This window comes from Pteropus alecto, unplaced genomic scaffold (genome assembly GCF_000325575.1).
Source record: "Pteropus alecto unplaced genomic scaffold, ASM32557v1 scaffold164, whole genome shotgun sequence".
In the NCBI taxonomy this organism is placed as follows: Eukaryota; Metazoa; Chordata; class Mammalia; order Chiroptera; family Pteropodidae; genus Pteropus; species Pteropus alecto.
The window spans coordinates 14781655-14805629 of NW_006439568.1; the positions used below are offsets into that span (position 1 = coordinate 14781655).

Sequence of the window (23975 nt, forward strand, 5' to 3'; positions counted from 1 at the left end):
TTATAACTTCTTTGTTCCTTTTTCCTTCTGCCTATAAAATCTTTCATTTTGTATGACTCTTCAGAGCTCCTTTTTAATTTGCTAGATTGGATGCTGCCTGATTTATGAATTGTTGGATGAAGCCAGTAAAATGTTTAAAATTTACTCAGTTGAATTTTGTTTTTTGAACACATGTGATCCTACAAAGAAGTGAGAATTATTTAAGAACCGACTAAACATACAAGAGACCACATTCTATTTTGTTTCGAAAAATAAAGTGAATTCACACTGACCTTTAAATGTCATCATATTTTCAGTGAATGAGCTGACCAGGACACGTGCACCAAAAGATTCTTTGAACCATCCTGGGTACTCTTCACCAAGTATTTTGATGTTCCTAGTCAGGATCCCAACATCAGCTGCTAATGTGTAGCTCTGACCTGTTTCCAGAACGTAGTATCTTTCACCTGCAACAGAAAGACAGCTAGATTGTTACCCATGCTGAGATGTACTTGTCTTTATTCATTTTTTTGTAGTTCACAGACTACATAGCTTTCTAATAAGCCAAAAGTCAACACAAACACATGGAATTGATTAGTTTTATGCTTTAACATGCACAAATGGTGACTGAAATTATGATACATTTTTATTTATAAAATAAAATATACTGAAAAGTATTTCTCTATTGACACCAAAAATATGACTATAATCAGCAATTATGAAGTTATTGCCTAAAAGGTAGTTGGCAATCACCTCAAATTATACATGAAAAAACTGTTTTAAGGCAAGTTGAGAAACTTCTTGTAATTTTAATAGAGGAAATGAGGTAGAAAAGTAACAGAATTGCCCAAAGCCATGTGGAGTATCAGGGATTCATACAGATATTACCTCTCCTGACCTCTAAACCTTGGCTTGTCCCACTTTTCCTGTGGAGTATTTTGCATCAACCACAATTCTTTGTAAATATGTAGTAGCACAGCAAGCATAGTCTGTAAATTTATATCTTAATGATTTATAAAATATAACCTAACATACATTCTACATTTCTAGATATCTTATTCAAAATTTTAAGATAAGCAGGTACATTTCAAACAGAGGCAAATGTTTGGTAGTTTAAAGGAAAGACTATTTTTTTATGTCAAACTTCAAACACTTTTTGTTTTATGATTAAAATGTTCTTCAATAAAATATTTTCCTTTTGATTTACAGAAAAAAAGTATGTGATATAGAATGATAGACACGTGTGCTTCTATTAAAATACTGCTTTAAAAAGTCCTTTTAAGTTTCTTTCTCATGTAGTTCAAATATCCACCGGGCTCTCACACTGCCTTAAAAGCTGGAGTTCTCATGAGCACCAGAAGCATCTGAGTGGTTTCTCTAACATTCCACTCCTGTCTGCTTACACTTTCCGGGATTCAGATGAAGGCAGCACGTTGAATGGGGAAAGGCTGGGGTGCTGGGAAGACCCTGATCCAACAGGTTGAAAGATGTTCTTCAGATGATTCTGATTAATTTCCTCTCTCCTGGAGAATTACGGTTTTACCATCTGGCTTGTCTAAATGCAGTTACTGCTGAGGAATGTGTCAATGAAACAAATCAGGACAAAGATGCTCTCGGATCAAGGGTTGTCAAATTTTAGTGTGTATAAGAATCACCTGGAAGCCTCCTTAAAAGAGCCAGCTTATCCCACAGAATGTAATGCAGTAGGTCTCTGCTCAATATTTGACACAGAATGAGAGAATGCTTACAGCAGGGAATCTACATAGCCCACATATAAATAGTAGCACTCCTTGGGTACCAGTGTCCATCTGAATGAAAAGCTACTCTGAAATATTTGTGGGATGTTTCATCAAGATATTGTATTTACAGAGAAGAGCACTAAAATGCGAATACTTCAACACATTTTAATTATGTATCTGCTTGGTTAAAAACAGTCACTTACCGAGGTGAGTGTAGGAAAGGGTATCGTTGAGAAAGAGAATTTTGTGATCATGCAGGACTTTAATGATGCTTCTAATTTCTGTCTGGTGGAAATCATAGCTCGTGGTTGTTATCACAATCTCTTCTCCCTCCTTAGAAAAATTCAAGTGCCAAATACAAGAACAATTAAAAAAATAGGTTTATATTTCTTAACAACTATTAGGTTAATTTAATTTATATCTGATTAGAATCATATTATCAGAGGGAATAAATAATACATTTAGGTCTCTAAAATAAATATGTTTTTGTCTGATATTAAAAATTCTAAATTTTGAATTATCTCTGCATTTCCTTATATTTAATTCAGTAATTTAATAAAATCACAGGCTATATACATTTAAAATTTAATATCAAAGGTAATATATTCATATTTTTATTAAAAACTGGTCAGGACAAAATTCTTAAGACTTAAATTTCCAAGAATTTTTTTTTAACACAATTAACTATCACTTGATATTCCTAAAAGGTGAGAAAAAATAGAAAACTTAAAGAGCAAGAACAAGTTTTAGAATCTATGTATTGAATATGATAAACTCCATCTTTTCATCCAGTTCTCTGCTCAAATTTACTTGTAGGGAAGGAAGAATAATTTTGTCTTTACTCTTCTAAGTTCTGTAACAAAAGACAGATTAACAAGAGAAAAAAATATAAATTGATTTAATATAAGTTTTATGTGACATGGAAGCCTTCATAAAGAGATGAAGATCTGAAGAAATTGTTAAACCTGAGCATTTTTATGATAGGTTTGATGAAAAGTGGAGAGTAGTGAGAAAATGTGATAGAGTATGAGTTAAGGGCAATAAACTGGGATAACCAGCAAGGCTTGTTCATTCAGATTCCTCCCTGTGTCCCTTTGTCTTCAGAGATAAGGATGGTCTTTTTTTGCTGCGTAAGGGAGGGCACTTCATATGAAGGTTTATGACCTGCTTCAGGGGAAAATAGAAACTCTCTTCTGCACAGGCTCTTTCTCAAGTTCTGTCATCTTAAAATATTCAGGGTTTTGAAGTAACAGGTCCAGAATTTATATTTTGGGATAGCATGTCCCAAACTCCACCATACGGTTGAGAAAGGCCTTCTCCGACCACACTATTCAATGTTATCAGCTACCCTCAACCATGGCAGCCTATCGCACTACCTGTTTTATTTCCTTCATCATGCACATTATAATCCAAAATTAACACATTTTTCATTTAGTTCATTAGTGTTTGCCTCTCCCACCCCAGTGCAATTTCTACTATAGTTTGACCAGTTTCTTCATGACTAAATCCTCAAGGCTTAGAATATCTGATACTTGGTTAAATATTAACAAAACATTAGTTGGATAAATAATATGCAGAAAACATTAATTGGATAAATAACAGGAATACTGAAATCATTTCATTCCTCTTTAAAGTAATCACGCCTCAACTCTTTCAAATAAAAATATATTGTAAGTAGGTGATAATGCCTCCCAATAAATCCTTCTATTTACTGATTTTAAGCTACATTAAAAGAACCAACCTGTATGTTTCATGATTTGTTTTGATTTACTCAGACTAACCTTTCTCTGTTCTGTGAAGTGAAAGCTCACTCTCAGCAGAGAGGAACTGGCTGAGACCTGAGAGCTCAGAAGAGGAACTCAGCGATTTCCCTGACTCTCTAGCATTAAAATGAGTAATTGTAAAATGTGTGAGTCCCTGGACTATGCGCACCTATCAGTAAAGACAGAAATTGCCACAACTCACATTTTACCAAAATCTCTCATTTAACAGTCATTATTTGAAAATCACTGGGTATCAGGATTTGTTTTCTTTCCAAATGCTTGACATATAAAATCACAAATTAGAAGAGATAACCAAGATAATAAAATGTATTTAAAATAATTTGATTTTCTGTTTTGTAAGGATTTGTAATAAACAAAATTCTTTCCCCCCAAACTTTCATATTTCCTTTTCATAACTGATATGTACATAATATTCTTTATATATTCTGGAGCACCTCTGAGACCACAATTTTTAAATGCCTGTTTATCAGGTCAGTGTTTTGAGGACAAGCTGATGGCAAAATATACATTTGTCATCTGGTTGATCATATGAGAAATAAATGTCTATCAGAATAAAGAAGAAATTTTTTTAAGTTGATCCATTGTATGTATTCATTTTCCACCACCTAGTATTTCCTCTACCTGCCAATCCACAGCATCCATCAGAGACAGCACTTTGGAACCTGCCTCTGCAGTTTCAGAGAGTTTAGTTTTATATATTGAACGTGGAATTCCATGAAGATCCAGCTCACCAAACACCCCTGCAGAAGAAAAACACACGTCTACTTATTCACCACACAGTACTGAGTATAAAATAAAACAGTTCATTGATACATTTTAATAAGCTATTAAACATTTTAGAATGAATGAAATGAATTGGGGTTATCATCTCAGGGCTTTGACCTTTTGACCCACTTCTAGGAATCTGGTCCTTAGAAATTAAAGCCAGTACTCAAGACACTTGAATGAAGATGCTTACTACAACAATATCTGAAAATATTAGAAAACCAGAATTAATCCAAATGTATGTCAATAGAACTATGGGGTAAATAATAGTATCCTAATACCATGATGTAATATGCTATAAAAAGGAAGAGTGTTATCTATAAGTATTGATCTGGAAAGATATCCATTGTATGTTAAATGAGAAAAGAAAATTTTATAGTAATATACATAGTTTGACTATGTTTTTGTAAAAGGCACAATACTACCACCACAAATCAATATACGTAATATGAATATAGGCATAGATAAAAAACATAAAAAGACATGTAAAAATTGCTAACTAATACTAGTTTCCTCAAAGGGGAGTAGAACTGGAAAGATGTATATTTTTTCTTAATATTTTTCTTGATATCGTTCTGTGTTGCTTGAAATGTTATTTTAGAAGTAAAAAATAAACACATAAAAGCAAATGTATATATTTTTTAAGACAATTTGTCTGTCTCAGGAAAGCTGACTAATTTAATCTGAAGCCATTTTTTATCCCCTTATTTACTGATTGTTAATGTTTTAGAAATTATACAGTAGAGAAACTACAGCACATAATCTTATGTATCTTTTAAATAAATTTGCAGTAGCATTAATAAAAGCAGTTATTTATTGTGACAAAATTCAACCCTCTCAGGTCATTTGCTTTCCAGGCTCAAATAAGTATGGCCATATAAATGCAACTGGTAAATTAAAACTGAGGATCAGTTGACTCTGTTATTAGTTATTTACAGATTATTAATACTATAAATGTAGTAATATATAAGAAAATTACCTTTCAGGAGAAAAGCACTAAAATATGCAAAGTATTATTGCTTACATAAATGAAAGATTATAAAGAAAACCAGACTCAAGAAATAATATACATAAGAGGAGTCTGTTAATGTTAATTTTGCAGTGAAGTACATTTTGGTTTAAAATATACACATCTCTTTTAATGTGACATGATTTAATTTTTAAAAATCTATTCTACTTTTACAACCTTTTACTATAAATAAGTGTCTATAAATGTTTCTGATACCTTAACATCATGAACTGATAACAAGTACTGTAGTGCTGTATGTTTTAAAGTAGATTCTTAAAACTGATATGAATGACATCTTTGTTATCTGGAAACACATACCTAAGACCTTTGATCCTTGATTTGGTCCTTCTGGAAAAGCCCACTCTGGAGTAGAATGATTACCTCTAAGAACAATCTGTAATTCTCCTTTAAAAGGGTTATCTTCCCAGCCACCAATTAATCTGCCTCCCTGCAGTGAAGCAGAAAATTGTTAATGCTTAAAAACTGAGCAGGAAAAACTCCCTCATAAAAAAGGAATTAGGAAGACTGGAAGCCTCCCCTAGTAAAAATGAATGAATTCTGTTATACAAAGAACAGTATTATAACTAGAAGTGACCTTAATTTAATCCATACACTTTGGGATAGGCAATTTAAACAATTTTTCCAAGGTCGAAATCAATATCTACTTACTGTCAGAACTGGACCTAAAACTGAGACTCCTAAGACTTAAACTAGTGCTGTTTGAACAGATTACACTGTATTTTAAAATAATATGACATATATAAAATAAACTCTTCTACTTTTATCCGAGTTATGCCATTTATGAGCCATCATTATTAATAACAGCTATTATTAAATGCTTGCTGATTCTATGTCAGGCATAATGTGTAAGGTTTTACACACATCATTTAACCTTTACACTAAACTGATGACTTGGTATTATTTTCATTTTATAAGTGAGAAAACGAATGCTAAAAGCGGTTAAACAACTTACCCAAGGTTATCCAACTATCAAACTATTCAATCGTAGCTTTAATTTACCTTAAACCTCATGCATATAACCAAAATATTACACATCTTTAAAGCATTAAGAGCTTAGTTTTACCAAAGAAAACCTACTGCATACTTTTATTTTTTTATGGTGATTAATAGTTTTTTGGTTAGGACATTCTTTTTATGAAAAATAATGAAAGACTGACAAACTGCTTAAATTGTTACACGATCAAGATCATCTGTGTCTGCTGAGAGAATGAAGTGACTGTTCCAAACTACTGAAATATTTTTATTAGTCTGCTTCCGTTTTCATAATTCCATCTATGTCCATTCATTAATAAATACTATTTTTCTTTTTTAGAAAAGCTTAAAATTTCTTTTCTTTTTTTCCAGAACTCCCGGGGATTCTCTGTTGGTTAAATCAAACTGTGAGTTTAGCTGCACCTAATAACACAAATATTCTACGTGGGATTGAAAATGGGTGAACCTTACACTCAAAAATAGCATGATAATTACTCCTTAAGGAACGCTTAGTCCACAATATAAAAGAGAGCAGAAATGTATTAGACTTATATGAAGCTCGCATTTCATGGGCTAGAGCCAGCTGTGGTTTTTATTCACATCAATTGAATATGCTTTCTTATAGTTTTTTTCAATAAATCTTCAACATCTCAGAATTTGGTTAATAAGGACATAAATTATGAGACCCATACTCTTACCTGCAGTGATATGTAGGTAGCGTTCAAAACAATTTTTCTGTAAGAAGACTGTGTAGCTTCCACGTTATGTTTATCTTCCAGTTCGAGAACACCCCAAATAACGAGCCTTTCCATTGGTGGAATATCTGTGTCTGCTACAATCCATGTTCCTACAAAACGATACTTTCATATAAGAAATATAATATTGACAATCTTATCAGTGAGTCCTCCTTTGAAATTTGTGATCCTTTTTTCCACACAATGACTGACTCTTGTCTCTCCCATAAAATCTATAATTCTTAATATTCAGGTTCAAGTCCAAGTAAAACCCAGCGGCTAAGTTTGGTATCCAGGACACAATAATAGAATCTATCTCCACATTTGCTCTTTCCTAAGGTGTGCTGCGTAAAGGTGGAATAATAACTATTGTGGCATCTATCTTAATATTGCATAAACACAAGCATTTTATTTCTTTATGTATTTACCTTGAGGAATAACCACATTTGCTCCTGGGTGAGGTATGGTATAATTATTTTCCCGAGATGATTGCCAAAAAGAATCATTTGACCATAAGCTGAAAAGAGAAGAGAAATAGTTTCATTAAGTATTATCTCTATATATTTAATGACCATCTCCTAGGGCATAGCACTATACTAGATGCTTTGGGAATGATAGAATGCAAATTAAATAGTTTGTAATTCCATTAAGTAGACAAGCTAACATGTGCAATTAGTATCATACTCGACACATGCAACTACATATACAGTTTTTTCTCCATTGAAGAAAACTTCCTTTCTATCCACAGTCTGAATCACTTTTTCTGCCACTAAATCCTTATTGTGATAACCTAATTTTGCTGCTCTGAATGCGTCATCAAGATGTTTTGTGATCTCAGTCAATTCAGTTGAACCCATTGGGCTTCACTTCTATAAGAAGGGAATTGGTCTAATAAATCAGATCTAACATTCTGTAAGTCTGAGATTACCGGTAACATACACACATAATTCTTGTGAGATTTTTCCATTTTCTCATAAGGCTCAAGGGAATTAATGAGTATGGAAGTGCTTTGTGACCTACGAGGCACCATGCAGGTGGGAGACATTATTTTCTCACCCAGGAATGGCATATGAAAAGGATTATGTCAAGTGCTATTGAAGATATTAACAATCAAAAGGCCCATGTACTTATATGTGGCTGGTCGCTTCCTGGGAACTGGATTTCTTGATGGGGGGTGTACAGGGAAGCAATCTTGAAGAATGCAGCAGTAAGCTTGGAAATTAATGATAACGTCTTTCACATCAGGATCGAGGGTCCCAGAAATGGGCTGGCTCTGATCAAAGTCACTTCTCCCTGACACTGAAAGTGAAGCAAAGCAGTTTAATATGATTATCAGGCTATTTGAATGTAAACAAAATCATGGCAATTTGAAAATATTCTTTATATAGTAATGATATAATTCAAATGTATGGAACAGGTATGAGGAAATTCTGACAAAATGCACATCTTATTGAGAAGCATATAGTCAAAGTATCTTGATAAAAGTAAATATTTTAGAACACAAAATTTATTCATAAATATTTTTATTTTTGAAACATAAATAATAGAATGAAAACAAAATATTCAACAGCTTTCATTGTACTCATTTTCTCTAATTTTATGAAATAAATTTTGGGACCATATTTAAGAGTGTTCATGTTATCTCCAAACATAAAATATAAGTTTTTAATTCAACTCAAAGCTTTTTCCAGCATAAATTTTATCTCTAGTCCTTTTATTCAACAAATATTTCTTGACTTCTTCTATGTACAGGGTACTGTATAACACATTTGTCCATTAAACAATTTTCTCCTCCTTTAGACAACGCTTGGCTGAAATAATCACTTCTGCCTAATGAATACATACCCAGGTAATATAGAGTACTAGTGTTTGCTTCAAGGTGCCAGTCTCCATTCTTGCTAGAATTCCAATTCAAAGGATTTGAGGAGCCATTCCTCATGTCGATAACATTAAACATATCAGGATTTTGAGTGAAGTTATGAGATATGATGACATAGTCTTCTTCCTATAAAAGTTTACAAAAAAGTGATGTTTTATATGTAAATATTCTGTATCATATATATTAATTTTGGTGACATATAATTAGCCTCTATATTAAGACTTAAGTTTTGGTTTTAGTTTTCAACTTACATTTATTAACATTTTACACATCTACGGCAATAATGCTAACTCTTATCACTAAGGCAATGAAAGCCTTTATATATATCAACATGCACATATATGTATGTTTTTAGAGAATATTTATTTCAGTAATGCTAGGTTTTTTGTTGTTGTTGGCTGCACATATGTAGTATAAAGTAGAAGAACATGAATGGAGATGAAAACACGCAATTCAGGATACTGGATACCATTAGAGATGGAGAGTATGGAATGAGATCAGAGTAACCCATACAGGCTACTTCCACTTCATCTAAAATGTTTATTTCTTTTAAAAAAAATTGAAGGTAAACATTCAAAGAATGTTAGATTCAGATGCGGCTGGGTGGTGGGCACACAGGACTTGGCCTATTAGCACTCAATAAGTGTTAGTTATTATCATGATAACAGTAACAGAGCATAAGCTTAGTACTATGGGAATATGGCAGAAAGATCGCTTACTTCTCATCCATAAACAAGGACCCCTTTCTTGGGCTTGCTTCTTAGATTTAGAGTGGGTTGTGGAATGTAGGCATATTGGTGTAAGGCTGAGATGTAGGCTGTGACTGAGTAATACACAATCATAATTATTGGAAGATGGATTTTATAGCTCTTTGTTTACCTTAAATCCATAGAATGTTGAAGTATATGATATGTTGGTTATGTGATCCACACCTTTAAAATACCAGTTAATGTGCTTTGCATTTGGAATGAGAGCCATCCATCCAGACATATGAGTCAGTCGTTTCTTCTGAAAGGGAACAATGCTTGTGCCTGTAGGAGAACATAAAACAAATAATAGTGATCTCTACCTCTAGAAAATTCATCCTTTTATGAAGAAAATAAATGTAAAATATTGGTCTAGTCTATGGAAGTTTAAAGAGGTTTGTATAGCATTTCATTATTCATGTTCTAAAGTCTTTGTTTAACTGAAGGCTCCAATGTTTAATATTACATTTAACTGAAACATAAAATGACTTTCTCAAAAAAAAAAAAAATTGAAACATGACAATTATGACTATGATGACAGAAATGCTTAAATATATTAATTCAATTATTTAAATATCATTGATCTAAAATAAATTCCATTTCTACTCTTTTAATAACTTAATAATTGATTTGCAATGTATGAAAACATAAGTTCTGATTCTTTATTAGATTCTCCTATATTTGTTGAGTGAATCAAAATCTGCATACCAAATATTAGTGAAAAGTTTGATTTAGAATTCTTAAGGAACTAGGCTATAACTAGACATACCACAAATACTGGCCACGATACCTTAAATTTTGAGAGTGATGAACTTGGACCTGAACTACTCGTTATGGGAAAAACTATATAATTTAGTAATGCTTTGGTTATAAGAGAGTGCCTAACAACTTCAGTAAAAGATTTGAAAAGATCTCTTACAATATAAAGAAAAGATCTGTGATTATCTATATTCTATATTTTTCTCTCCCTTCTCTCTCTCTTTTCATCTCTGATCAAATTTTATAAAATAAACTGTCATCATTTTGGGGGGAGGAATAAGGCAAAAAAATAATTCCAGTATCAAGGGGGTACAAATTCATTCATTCCTAGGCTTATGAATTAGTTTAGAAAGGCCTATGAGCAGAGGCACTAAAAGACAGTTTCAAAAAATCTGCAATGTATGAGAAGAGCTATAATTTGGATCATTTAGCAAATTCACTCCTCTCTCCTTCTTCAGGGCAGAATAGATTGAATTCTTTGGTCCATGGGGATATTAGCAGAATTGACATTTGCGAAGGCTTAAAGAGTGCTTCCTGGAGGAAGCTTGTGGTTTGGGCCTCTGCATTGTCAATGAAATGAGGCTCCCCCAGGTACCTGCTCTCCCTTCAACCTGAGCCCTGCAATGAGCACATGTGGAGCAACCTGAACTGGGGAGGAGCAAAGTCCACTGGATCCTCACCTCGAAGCAAAGCCTCCCAGTTGAGCCTGGCCTAGATCAGCCAACCTAGTCTTCAGACATGTGAGCGAAAATAAATGATTGGAGGTTTCACCTATCGAGTTGAGAATGGTCTGTGGCGAAGGAATAGTTGACTTATATAAGAGCTAATTAAAATCAACCAAATTCTCTAGAATTTATTCCTATTTTTGCCAGAATAAAACTCCACTGAAGTTTGCTGATACATGGAATTATATTTGAATCTGACATTTCTTGATAATTCAGTTTCATAAGTAAAACTAACTTTCATTTTCAAAGTTCTTTGTGTTCATCTTAAATTTTTTCAGCTACAATCATTTTCAGTATGTTGATTTGAAGCATTTTGGACTGAAATGAAGATTCTTGGATATTGACATTCATTTAAAAAAATAGGATCATAATGAGTAAGTGTCTCAAACTAATTGACTCTCTGGTCTAACTTTATACATATATTCACTTAAAGATACATCATCATGTGTGAGATGCTTTGGTATGTGTATAATTTTACTGATCTAGTAAAATTGTTGAGCTCTTGATTCACTTGGTATACATATAAAATCAAAATAAGTGATCTATTTTTATATTTTTAAATTTTAGTAGTAAATCATTTCAGTTGACTTTAATGGAGAGAAAATAAAAATAGCCAAACTTGCCTATTGAAAGTTGATTTATTTTTTATGTCACATTAAAAAGCAGAGTGCCTGGCATGATGTTTTCTCTGCTCTGGAGTTTGGTGTGAGCACTACAACTACTTCCATTATAAATCACTACTTAATGGAGTCCCTGCTATTTGCAATGTCTTGTGTTGGGCTTTGTGGGTGACAGAAAGATAAGTTTACAGATCTTGCCCTCATGGTGTTCACAGGTTAGTAATTAAATAAAAATCTTAATTCTTGAAGGGAGTAGGCCAGAGGGCACAGGGAGACTGCACAAGGAAGTTATGATCTCATGAATTCAGAGATATTAGACTTTTTTAATCAAAAAGAAAAAACCCAAATAAACAAACAAAAACTTAAAATTATGACTACCACCATATCCCCCAAAATTGAATAATTAAAGGTATACATACTTTGTCATGTTGTATTTTTAAAATAACTTACCTAGAAAGGTTGCACATTTCTAAGTGTTCTGTAAAACTATCTTAAACTATGTCTTATCAAATACTTATGTGCAGTCCACTCACGTCTGTGCTGTAAAGTATTTAGGGAAATGATTAAAAGTGTATTGTACATAACTACTTTATGACATAGTAATGAAAACACTAAAATGTTATCTCACCAGAGAAAATAATTTTATTTGCTTTTGCTGTTTTAGTTCCTTTTTGTTTTAGCCTGTCAATTTTTAATTGAAAGAAAACATTCATAGATACTCTGCTTAAAATACTGTTTATTGTGTCATGGTCTCTAAAAGATTAAGTAACATTGCATTTGGGACATCTAGTTATGAGATAAAAAGAAATGGTTTCTGAGTTTATGTCATTAAGCCACCGAGACAGTGGGTGTAACTATAACTCAGATAGTAGGTATATGATCCTTTTGATTAAGTCTAATGACTTATATCATTATAATAAATGATAGAAATGGTGCTGCATACTTACTGGTTGCCCTGCAGATCTGCTGTCCACCATTCTCCACGAGTTTAGACAGTGAGAAGTACAAGGAGGAGAGAGGGAAGGAGGAAGGTGAAAGCAAAGTACCTCCCCTGACTTTCTCCCTGTGGGGAAGTAGGAGGGTTCCAGCATCTCTCAACCAAGGGCACACCTCGGTCAGGCAGCCTGCTCCACATAGCTCTGTGTGTGTCTGGGTTCCTATAACTGTTCCTTCCCCTCACTTTTTTAGGCCAGCACCTTTGTCCTATTGGCCCTTCGAAGAGATCCTTGGTAGCTGTTCTCTGGATGCTGGAGATACAGGTGGAGGATGCTGCAATGCACCTGGGGTTCCTGGTCTCAGTAGGAGTATTGGGATCCACAAGTGGCAGGAAGTAGCACTTAACCATCAGATATATAGGTCGGTTTAATTAACACAATAACTATTGACCAGAGGAATAATCAGAATATTCTGATCTGCAGGAATTTCTGGTAATAGCTGATTGATCTTGAGGTTCCTTAAAATGAAGTACGTGGGTAGCGAGCACACTAAGGTGATGTTTGGTATATATAGAAAGAAAAATTATATGTCTTGGGGGACTAAAATGGTAATTCAAGTTACCTAAGTGGAAATTCACTGTTTCTTACCTATTTCCTAGATCCTAGCCATTTCACAGACTGGGAGCACCCTTTTCTCACTGAGTGGGAGGAATCTGTGACCATTTATGAAGATACTGCATACTAAGGAGAGGAAACTGTCCAGACTTTCCAAGAGTTGTTAGATCCTGGCTCTGAACTGATACAAATCTTCAAACACCTTAATAGCCACTGTGCTTACATGGTCTACCAGCCAGAGTGGGAGCTTATGAAGGCCAGAAAAGAGATTGCATCTCCACTTAGTCTCACAAGTGAGTCCAGTGAGGCCAATGACTCATCTTCTGGTTATAGTAGTAATAGATACAGAACTCTGTGAGAATATATAGTGGGAATATAGAACTCTGTTTGAAGGGCAGAACTTGAAATTCTTATAAGAAATATTTTAATAAGAGGATCTGATAACATGGATTAGAACCACAAAATTCCAGCATTCCCTCATTAATTTGACATGGGTAATTTTAGCAGCCATAGTGTGACTGGTATAATCATGCTACAGATTTCCAAAATTTATTTGGCATAGATTAAGATTCATGATTTTAGTTTCAAATCGCAAGTTTCTGCCTTGTAAATATCATTAAATGTGGATATTCTGATAGAGTTTTTAAGTAACATTATAAATGTATTTACAATATATTGAAGAAAAATACTTAATGTTGACAGTACAGGAGGAGAAATAAGTGCCCCTGGATTCTGTTGATAGTCTCTTTCTATACTTTTGGTTCCTTATTATATGCTTAGATTAGACCTTGATTATTATAGTTTTGCATACTGTTATCAAAAAGCTACATCATTTAGATTTACATTAAAAATGTAGAAAACTATATTCAATAATGACCTGTTTAGCAAATCTTTATGAATGTTTTTTCTATTTTCCAAAATCTGTAGTCCACCGAAACAATATATGTGAGAGTGGATTAATTGTAGATATTTTGAATAATAACTCTTAGACAAATGATGGCTAAATGAATGGATGGAAAGATAAATAGATAGATATATAGATCTAAGCCATTCAGAGCAGGCTAGATCAGGTATAACGGGAGTAGATATATTTAGTAACTAGAAGAATTCCCACATTGGTTCCCTAACTAAAGGAATGAGAGAAAATCTAGACGGAAGGGTTGAGTGAATACTCTAAACACCATGCCTCCACACCCCCTTACCAAGATAAACTAAAAGCAATTCCAAAACCTTGCTGGGGGAAATGCAGATATTAGTGCCATAATGAAAGATCTGGGAGATGCAAGGATCAGAGTTCCCACCACAACACCATTTAACTTGCTGGTTTGGCTGGTGCCAAAGCCAGATGAATCATAAATAATGACAGTAAATTAATACAGTCCAGTCAGGTAAAGATGTTAAGCATACCTAGTGTTCCAGATACAGTAACTTTTCTGAAACAAACCAGTACATCAATAGTCTCTGGCACTGGTATGCAGCTATAGACCTAGTAAATGCTCCCACGACTCATTTCAATCAGTACAGATAATCGAAAGCATCTGCCTTTGGAGGCAGGAACAGTGGTATATATTTATTATCTTGCTCCAAGGGCTTTGTCAACCTTCCTGCTCTGTGTCATAATATTGGCTGGCAGTTCCTTAATCAACAGAATATCGTGCTGATCCATGCATTTATTCAACATTCCTCATATGCCCATTTTTGTTTGTTTGTTTCCTGCCTGGCTTCTAACATATAAATATTATGCTTTTCCAATATTCTAAACAATGAGTGACAATTCAAGAAGATGATGATAAAAATTGAGGAAAATATATTTAAATGAGTGGTTTAAACTATTCTATTCCACTTACCAAAAGAGTCTGAGAGAACCACGTCCTTTTCAAGCAGAGACACTGGAGAAGGCTTGTTGAACGCTAGTCGGTGGAAGCTGACGGAGGCGTCGCAGACAGACCCAGGGAACCCCACGCTCCACTCGGCTTCTTGCGTGCAATGAGAAGGGTCCAGCAATGAGCTGTGTGGAACAACTGTGTGACCTTGGTGACCTAGGAAACGAACGCGCACAACATCTTTCCTATTTCATGTTGTAAAACTAAAAAATCAAACTGTCTGCAACATAAAAATACTGTCACCCACAGTACTGCTAATAAAATCTAAAAGTCTTGGCAAATATTTTTGGAGGGTGGCATGGAACAAGAGGACTTCATACGGGGGCTTTGCAGCAGACCCTTTGGTTAGAGAGTTAATTGCGTATGTAGCTGAAACACCCATGAGAGCCAAAGTAGGAGATGAGAAGTGGGATAAGTAACTTGGTCAGAGATACACAGAAGAATTCAAATCCAGGCAGTCTAATCATAGAGCCTGTACTCTTAACCAAGGACTGCCAACTAACATTTAAAATCTAAGCCAAATTAAATGAACTAATAAAGTTACACAAAGCTTTGTATATTAGAACCATCCAAGTGTTCTCCCCCTTAAGGCCACCATTGGAACAGGAGACAGAAGTCAACAACTACAGTTGAGAACTCAGTCTGTTTGAATATTGAGACAAATCTTCCACCTTTCAAAGTCTTTCAAAAGTAAATTGTTAATATCTGTAGTTCACTCTCTTTTAAAGTATTATGCAGTTTCTCTCCTCTCTCTCTCTTTATCTATCTCACTTGCTGTCTCATTTAGACAGGTTTTTAGCATTAGAAATTTGTAAAAACACTGTTCTAGAAACTATGAATAAACTATGAACACAGAAAATGTGACACATTCTGAACTTGAAATGGTAAAGAAGAAAATTTAACCTAGAGTTAACATATTCCTTAAACTAATTTCAAATTCAGAATTTAGATTGGAAAGAAAAAGGTTAACAGCAGGCCTGTAACTTACTACTTCCCTTTAATGTATTTGAGCAGACTATATCCAATCTGTCTACATTGCTAATGTAAATAAACCTGGAATTTATACATTTATGGGGCACAAATGACTGGAAAATTTGGGTAGCCATGTAAGCAGTTTCTTATCTGTGTAATTAACTGAGTATAAAACGGAAGTATTCTAAAACTGAAATGGCTTCCTTTTGTAATCAATACCTCCATACACATTGCTCAAAATTTGCTGTTAATTCAAAACCAAAATGCAAATGCAGGGAAAAAAAACATAGTTGGAGGCTGCATCTAACAGTTTGGGGCTCTTTCAGAAAAGAATGTCTCATCTGCCTAGTGTTAACCTATATCCTTAAGTCATTAGCAAAGTTTGGTACTTGGTAAGATCTGTGATTCAAGTGAGTCCGCTTCGGCGATTCAACTCTATGTTAACACAAACACATTTCTAATGTACTCTATCAGAAATTATAACATTACCTGTAAGTGAACCATCAACATCAATCAGTACCACTTCATGTTCCCATCGAAAGCCAGCCTTGTTTGGTGTGTGAAAATACTGGATGTCAACAAATTTTGCACTCCAACCTCCACATCTGTCATTACAAACTCCAGTGATGGATGTCACTCCCAAAGCTACACAGTTGGGACGGTCAAAGTTCATAAAGTGTACAGAAGATACAGTCAAGCCTTCACTAAATGGGAGAACCAGGCCTTTCGTTGTGCAAAATGCAGACCCCATTCCCAGTTCATCAAGATGACCAACTATTTTGGCATTTTTAATCATTGCTCCATTGGTTTCCCCCCATCCTCCAACATAGGGAGCCAGGATCCTCTTGGTCTCGATTCCAGCCTCATAATTATTTATCATCACAAAGTTATGGAACTGAAGGGCACCTCCATTGACCCATTCGGCTCCTTTCTGGCAATTCCAAGTAGTGAGTGAATTAAATATCGCAGGCACTGGCACTGTAGAAATACAAGATCCTGTTTGCATGGGGAAATATTCTTCAAATATCCACATTCCAAACCAACCTTGAGAATGAACAGTGTTGTTAAAGAATTCTCCAAGAGGAACTCTTTTTTGGCAAATGTTTCGGTCATAGGATGGCCCATCGGGGTGGTTGTTCATTCGGTACCAAAAGCCAAAGTGAGTGCCACCAGCAGCTGCATTGTGCCGTATGGTGTTGTTTGGGTTGGTAACCCAAAATGCAGCCGGAGTCACATCATCATTCAGAAGACTGGTACTTTGCTGTACAAATACTGCCAAGTTATATTGCAGGATATTGCCATGTTCAATACCATCTTCTATAAAAAATGCTCCTCCCTTGATATCATATATGATATTCCTCTCAACCAGAAGGTGATGTGTGTTATGGATAGTAACGGCTCTGTTATAGGTCTGGTGAATTGCACAGCCTCTTACATAAGATTTAAACTGTAAATCTCCGAGCAGGTGCCAATGTATCGGATATCTCCCCAACCGAAAAGCCTGGCCAGCATGGAAGACCTGTCAAGCCCAGATCACAGCTATTTAGTGATCGCATAGACACAGACTTTATCTAGCTCATATTTCTTGTTTAAATATAATTTCCAACTTTATATTATTTTAATGCATTTATACTTCCTATATTGTTCATGTTTGTCATTTGAAAACATCTGGCCCCCAGCCTACCTTGTTTTATTTGTTATATAACAGCCCGTAGTTGATACAAATGAATTAATGAATGAACAAAAGCCATCTTTGACTCTTCTGCTTTTCATGTTGGCCTATTACAAAACTTTTATGTTAGCAAAATAAAACCTCTTAAAAGAAAACACTTCTTTTCTCCTTCACTTTTATTCTTATACAACATTTCTTGAATGTTGAGTTAAGTGTCATATGTGATTGATCACAGTCTTTACCACAATCCTATGAAGTAGCCACTTATCGTTAACTTCATTTTACAGACTAACAAATGACATTTAGAAAGGCTGAGTATCTTGTTCATGGTCAAAAGGCTTCATTTTAACCCAAGTTGGTCTGATTCCAGAGTCAGTGTTCTTATCAACCATTCTGTTATAGTTTCTTTTAATAAATCTCTGAACTAATTGAGTTTATGTTTTAGAGGGGAGATAAAAAATAAACAAAAATTAGATAAAATGTTAGCAGCTATGAGTAAATAAAGGAAAGCAGGGGTTTGGGCAGCTATTTCAAATAAAGCTGGTGAGGAAAGGCATCTTTGAGAAGAGAACATTTGAGGAGAACTGAAGTGAGAGTGTGAACTGCACAAGTATTTGGTGGAAAAGCATTTAAGCGGAATGAAGAACAAGTGCAAAAACTTGGTACAGGAATGTGCTCAACATGGTCTGGGGACACCAGGAGGCTTATGTGGCTGCACGGCATGAACCAGGAGTAAAGTCACAGGAGATAAAGTCAGAGGCCAGCTGGGGACGAATCCTGTGGGTCCTGTAGAAAGAACTTGGACTTTTTTTTTTTAGGTGTAATATGAAGCCTTGAAGGGCTTGAGCAGGGTGCAACAAGATCTGATTTATGCTTTAAATTTTTTACTTTGGCTGTGGTGTGGAGATTCTTTTGGAGCAAGGGTAGAAGCAGGAAGATCAGTTAGGAGAAACACAACGGTCCAGGTGAAAGGTGATGGTGGCGTTAGGGATCAGGTGGAGGTGGTGGAAAGAGAGTGGATTCAGGATATAGCATCTTGTGAGCAGAGTGGATAGGACTTGCTGATGAATTTGAGGAGGGGTATGAAAAAACAGAGAAATAAAATTTGGCATGATTAAACGGGTGAATAACTGGGTGTATTAAAATGGCGCATCTCCTTTCCCAGATTATAAGTAGCATTTGGCAAACAGCATGAACTCAGTACACATTCATTACATGGATAATGAATGAGCAAACTATTGTCATTTAATAATAGTGCTTCTTACCTCCACATATTCTATTCTTCCAGTTACCATGTTAGCACCAGGTACAGGCGCATGAAACATAATGCAGCCTCCAAACTGGTCACTTCCAATTTCTTCTCCAAACTTTCCTTGGAGACATGTCTGTGTAGCAAATTCACCTTTAAAAAATGTTTTTAAAACATCATAAAGAAAAACCATATCAAAATCCTCTAATTACATAAAGATTTTTTTCTCATATCAAATTATATCTTTTTATTAACATAAAACTTTAACCTCATTCTGGAACATAATTATTTGCATTCACATCCTTTCCTCCTCTAGACAATGAGAAAGGTAAGTATCGTGTCTTATCTTGCATTTCTTAAAGTACTTACTACCATATTTTTTAAAAGATAAGAAATAATCGAATGGTTGAATGAAAATTGATAAATGTATTATGTTTTATAATTTGTGAAGCTTTTCCCCAAGATTTGGGGATTCACATAATTAGTGCAATCTTATACTTGTATAAGCACTAGAATATGCATTATCTCACTTAATTCTTGTAACTGTAGTAAGTAGGTAGAACAGGAAGTATTCTTATTTTAAACAGGACGCAATTTGGTTTAATGGACATTGTGAGACTTGATGCAGATGAACTGTGATAATGGAAAAAATTAAACGGAATAAGCACTGCTAAGAGAATCACTTAAAATAGAGTCAGAAGGCCATTAGGGAAGGGGGCCTTTGTACATCTTGTGCCTCGGTTCTCGAGCTGCTATTAAGTTGCTAAACTGTTGCTAAACTCAGCTCAAGGCTGAGCCATAAACATCTTGGGGTCATAAACATCCTAGAGCAATTGCCGAGAAGACACATGGACTCGACCTTCCTCCCTGTAGTTTTCACCAGCCTTGTCTGCATATTGGAACAAACTAATCCCTGTTAAGCTAGCCAGCGATCATTCATTTGCATGAAAGAGTGACATTTTGTGGCTTTTGCCTTTGTAAATCTTGTATTTCTTTGTTCTCAGAACACAGTTTGGGTTGCTGAATCTGTGTCTCTGGAATTGTAATCCTTTGCTCAAATAAATGCTTTTCATCCTTTATTACAGCCTAAACTTCTTCTTGGTTGACAACTGGAATCAGAACATAGGACATCTGACATTGTCTCGAATGAACTTTGCCAAAAATATACTTCTCAATGAAGAAAAAGCTATATTTAAGCAGTATCTATTATTTAACTGCTTACAGGATTGTGATGGTATTAGTGATTACATAAAATATTTAAGAGACTTGTAAAATATACTGTGCTATATACAAGTGTGTACACACTCACACACACACACACACACACACACACACACACACACACACACACTGTGGTAAACATCATTACAGTTCACCACTATCCAGTTCTCTTCCACTTCTAGGTGTACCAGGGTTTGCATTAACTCTCTTCTTTAATATGAAGCATAGCTACAAAATCAGTTCTGACTAATGGCCCCTGAGTAGAAGAGACACCTGCCACTTCAGGACCAAAGTAATTAGTTGCTGGTGCTCTACAGTCCAGCCATCTTGTCTTCTGTCTCAGAGACTATGGAGGCCTGTGTTGAGATGGAGCTTCCAACAGCCTAGATCCTGAAATAATCACAATGAGCAGAGTGCCTCTGTGACCCATACTACACACCTGAGAAATGAACCTCTTTCATTTTAAATCACTGAGATTTGGGACTTATTTATTACTAGAGCATATCTTAGAACAGCATTTCTCAAATGGGGGCAATTTTGCCTCAAGGGAATATTTTTACAACGTCTGAAACATTTGAAATTGTCACATTATAGCTGCTAAAATTACCTGTGTCAAATCCTTCAGGACACGCTGGAATCTTGTTATTCCACTCTGCATTATCGGATCCTCTTATTAAAATATTTCTTGTAAGAATTCCAACTTCTGCCCTTGCTTCAAACAGAGTCCCATCAGGAAGAGTAACAGTGATTCCTAAATGTGTGTAATTCAGTGGATTACTTAGTGTTATATTTATGCCGTTGGCAGACACAGATGCAATGGTCCTTTTTTCATTCTCTTGTTGACTGTGTCTATAAAATTTTAACAAAAAATTTCAAAATTAATATAAATCAACATAACATTATTTTGGTGTATTAGTTTTATGCTATGTTGTACACTTTGTCTATAAAACAGGAAACTTTATTTGTCATACAATACTCTGAAGAGGAATTTGAAGATGGTGTTTTACTTTCTCAGAGCAACTGAATAAATTTTACAGGCACCTTTCAATTAAATATTTTTCAAGAGCTACACTTGTTCATAGAACTTCACTAATTTCTGTAGAACTGTAGTCAAAAGATCTATTCATTAGAACATCCTATAGGTGGTGTGGAAAAGGGGTTTGCGCTGGGCTCTACTGAATTCCTTTTGATAAGAGGATACAGAGATTTCTCTAGAGAAGGTTTTAAAAAGCACTTTTTTTTCTTTTTTATATTCTGTGTGCCTAAATACACCTTTCCTTCCTTTGTAATAATAGCTAACACTTATATAGCACTTATTTTGAGCCAAGTTCTACTCTAAGTGCTTTATACATATTAATTCATTTAATTCTTACAGTAATTCTGAGATAGATACTAATAGCATTCCAATGTTACTGAAGCACAGAGAAGCGAAATAATATGGCCACAAGCCTAGTAAGTGGTATTGGTGCGAGATGGACCCAACAGATTGACTTTGAAATAGTATTCTTAACCAATTGCTTTACAAACTCTCAGATAGCTTTTACCAATGAAATAGTGAAGTATAAATTAGATTTGGTGGGAAACTTAATTATTGTTTCTTAAAATATTTTTATTAAAATATTTTGTTTCTTAAAATATTTTTATTAAAATATTAGTATTTTTATGCTAAATACTAACTTTACTCTTCAATTTCATACAGAAAAGCTATGAATGAGGACTTTCTATTCTATTAGTAATCTCTGTCATTTTGCTGCTTTTTATTTTGCCATTATATAATTAAAATCTCTTCCAAAGACAGAAAAAAACCATCACTTATAAAGCTAAATATATATTTAACTCTTCCTAACATCTGCAAGTCTATTTTTAACTTGGAAAATGGCAAACTCAAAATGCCATCTTGAATTTTAATTCTAAATTGAGTCACGACCTTGACATAATCTAGCTGTTTCTTGTCATAAATTACTATTTGTTCTCTGACATCCAATTTTGCCATTATCCATAATTTGGACAATAAAGCAAAAATAAAGCTTCTTTTGTTCCCTCTCCCCAATATTCTTGGTGTAGCTATATTAGTTTTGTTCCTTTTATTTATTTGCTAAAATAATAATTAAACAGAAATTGAGGGTCATAAGCAGTTTGAATTACAAAATTAAGGTTAGGTTAATTATCACTCATTCTATGATTTCTTTCCCTTTATTCAATCATTACTAACAATTTTGATCCATGGGAACCACTGCCAAGAATGTAAGATAACAAGAGTTCACTAGCTTCCTTCAACCACATTCGTTAGTGACCCCAAAAAAGAAGCTCATTTACATTTTTGCATACATTAATATATTTAGCTAAAGCGCTCAGTGAGAGGATTTCAAATGACTTTTAATATCAGAATGCTTTTTGTTTCAAACAAAATCTTACATGGGAGCCTAACCATGAAAAATAACCAAAATATTTTATTAGTACAGCAGTTCCTTGAATAACATAATTTCATTCAATATTGTTTCATTATAATATTGATGAGATGCCATAGGAATTTAACTTTTGTTTATATTGATTAGCCTATGGTAAAACTGGTTTCATCATACGTCATTGTGCATAAAGTCACAGGACCTATCTATGACTTTAAATGAGAACTTACTGTAAATATTTATTTCATAGGTTCAAATTAATACTTTTTCTTATGGTAAATTCAACGAAATCAACACACCTGGTGAGCAAACATTTGGCAAATACATATTCGGCTGGTCATGTTCTTTATCAGTAGTTTCAAATTTAAGTCAAATAGTGTGGGCCTTCTGAATCATCCTTCCTTTGCATAGTTAAAAAAAACTCTGAATATAAATCAGAATCATCAGGCCCAGAAGACATCATACCTGTGTCCTGTGCTTGCAATTACAATCTTATCTCCTGGTTTCCATGTTACTGCTTCTTGTAAAATCAAAGTCATTTCCCCTGCCCATGCGGTATGAGCTAAACGAGTCCAGATCACAGGAACTGGCAGACCTGGAGCCAAGATATAAACAGTATTTCTTCAAAGTGTTTCCTTGGTTATTGAGAGCTTCATTTATATAAATATTTTCCTGGATTGATCGATTTGGGGATGGCTCATTTTACTTTAGTACTTCATACCTTTCTCAAAACAGAAATGCTTGCTTTATAAAAGTAATAATCAGGTTTATAATAATGTGAGTGGGTCTATAAATTTATAAAACATCCTTCTGCACCAATATATTCCATTTATGACAATCTTCTTTATATGAACTCAATAAAATCATAGTGTGATACTATTGATAAAATGGGCAGAAGCCTATAATATTTGTCATTGTTGACAGAAATTGCTTAAATTGATAATCTAGAGACAAATGAAATGTGTAAATGTCTCAAAATTCCATTAGTGTATATATTTAACACAATACAGGACATTTATGATCATAAATGGGATATCGTGATTATATATTCTAAATTTATGAGACAGATTATTGCAATATAGAAGACTTCATTGTAAAAAGGAACACACCACACTTCCTTTAAATAATAAGTCACCCTGATACCTCAAACATAAGCAAAATTACTGTTATTTGCTAATTTTCCAGAATATAGTTATATAAAAGTATAACTATGAATTTACAGTTAGATTTCAGAAAGAGCCCATAGACAATCAGTATGAGCTGTGGTCAGTGCTAAATTAGGCACATGAAA

General features: G+C 34.4%; 1 protein-coding gene across 1 annotated transcript in view; it reads right to left on the reverse strand.

Moving 5' to 3' along the window:
• PKHD1L1 (PKHD1 like 1) overlaps positions 1 to 23975 on the reverse strand; it is a 132682-nt gene that overhangs the window by 34213 nt on the left and 74494 nt on the right. Inside the window, exons 46-59 of the mRNA XM_025050064.1 lie at positions 23150 to 23279; positions 20887 to 21128; positions 19075 to 19211; positions 16627 to 17656; positions 15130 to 15321; positions 9762 to 9913; positions 8849 to 9008; positions 8131 to 8302; positions 7432 to 7520; positions 6968 to 7116; positions 5595 to 5724; positions 4124 to 4242; positions 1922 to 2051; positions 273 to 446 (exon numbers count right to left, since the gene is read on the reverse strand). Of these exons, the coding sequence (XP_024905832.1) occupies positions 273 to 446; positions 1922 to 2051; positions 4124 to 4242; positions 5595 to 5724; positions 6968 to 7116; positions 7432 to 7520; positions 8131 to 8302; positions 8849 to 9008; positions 9762 to 9913; positions 15130 to 15321; positions 16627 to 17656; positions 19075 to 19211; positions 20887 to 21128; positions 23150 to 23279 (3006 nt within the window). The remainder of the gene's footprint in view (positions 1 to 272; positions 447 to 1921; positions 2052 to 4123; positions 4243 to 5594; positions 5725 to 6967; positions 7117 to 7431; positions 7521 to 8130; positions 8303 to 8848; positions 9009 to 9761; positions 9914 to 15129; positions 15322 to 16626; positions 17657 to 19074; positions 19212 to 20886; positions 21129 to 23149; positions 23280 to 23975) is intronic.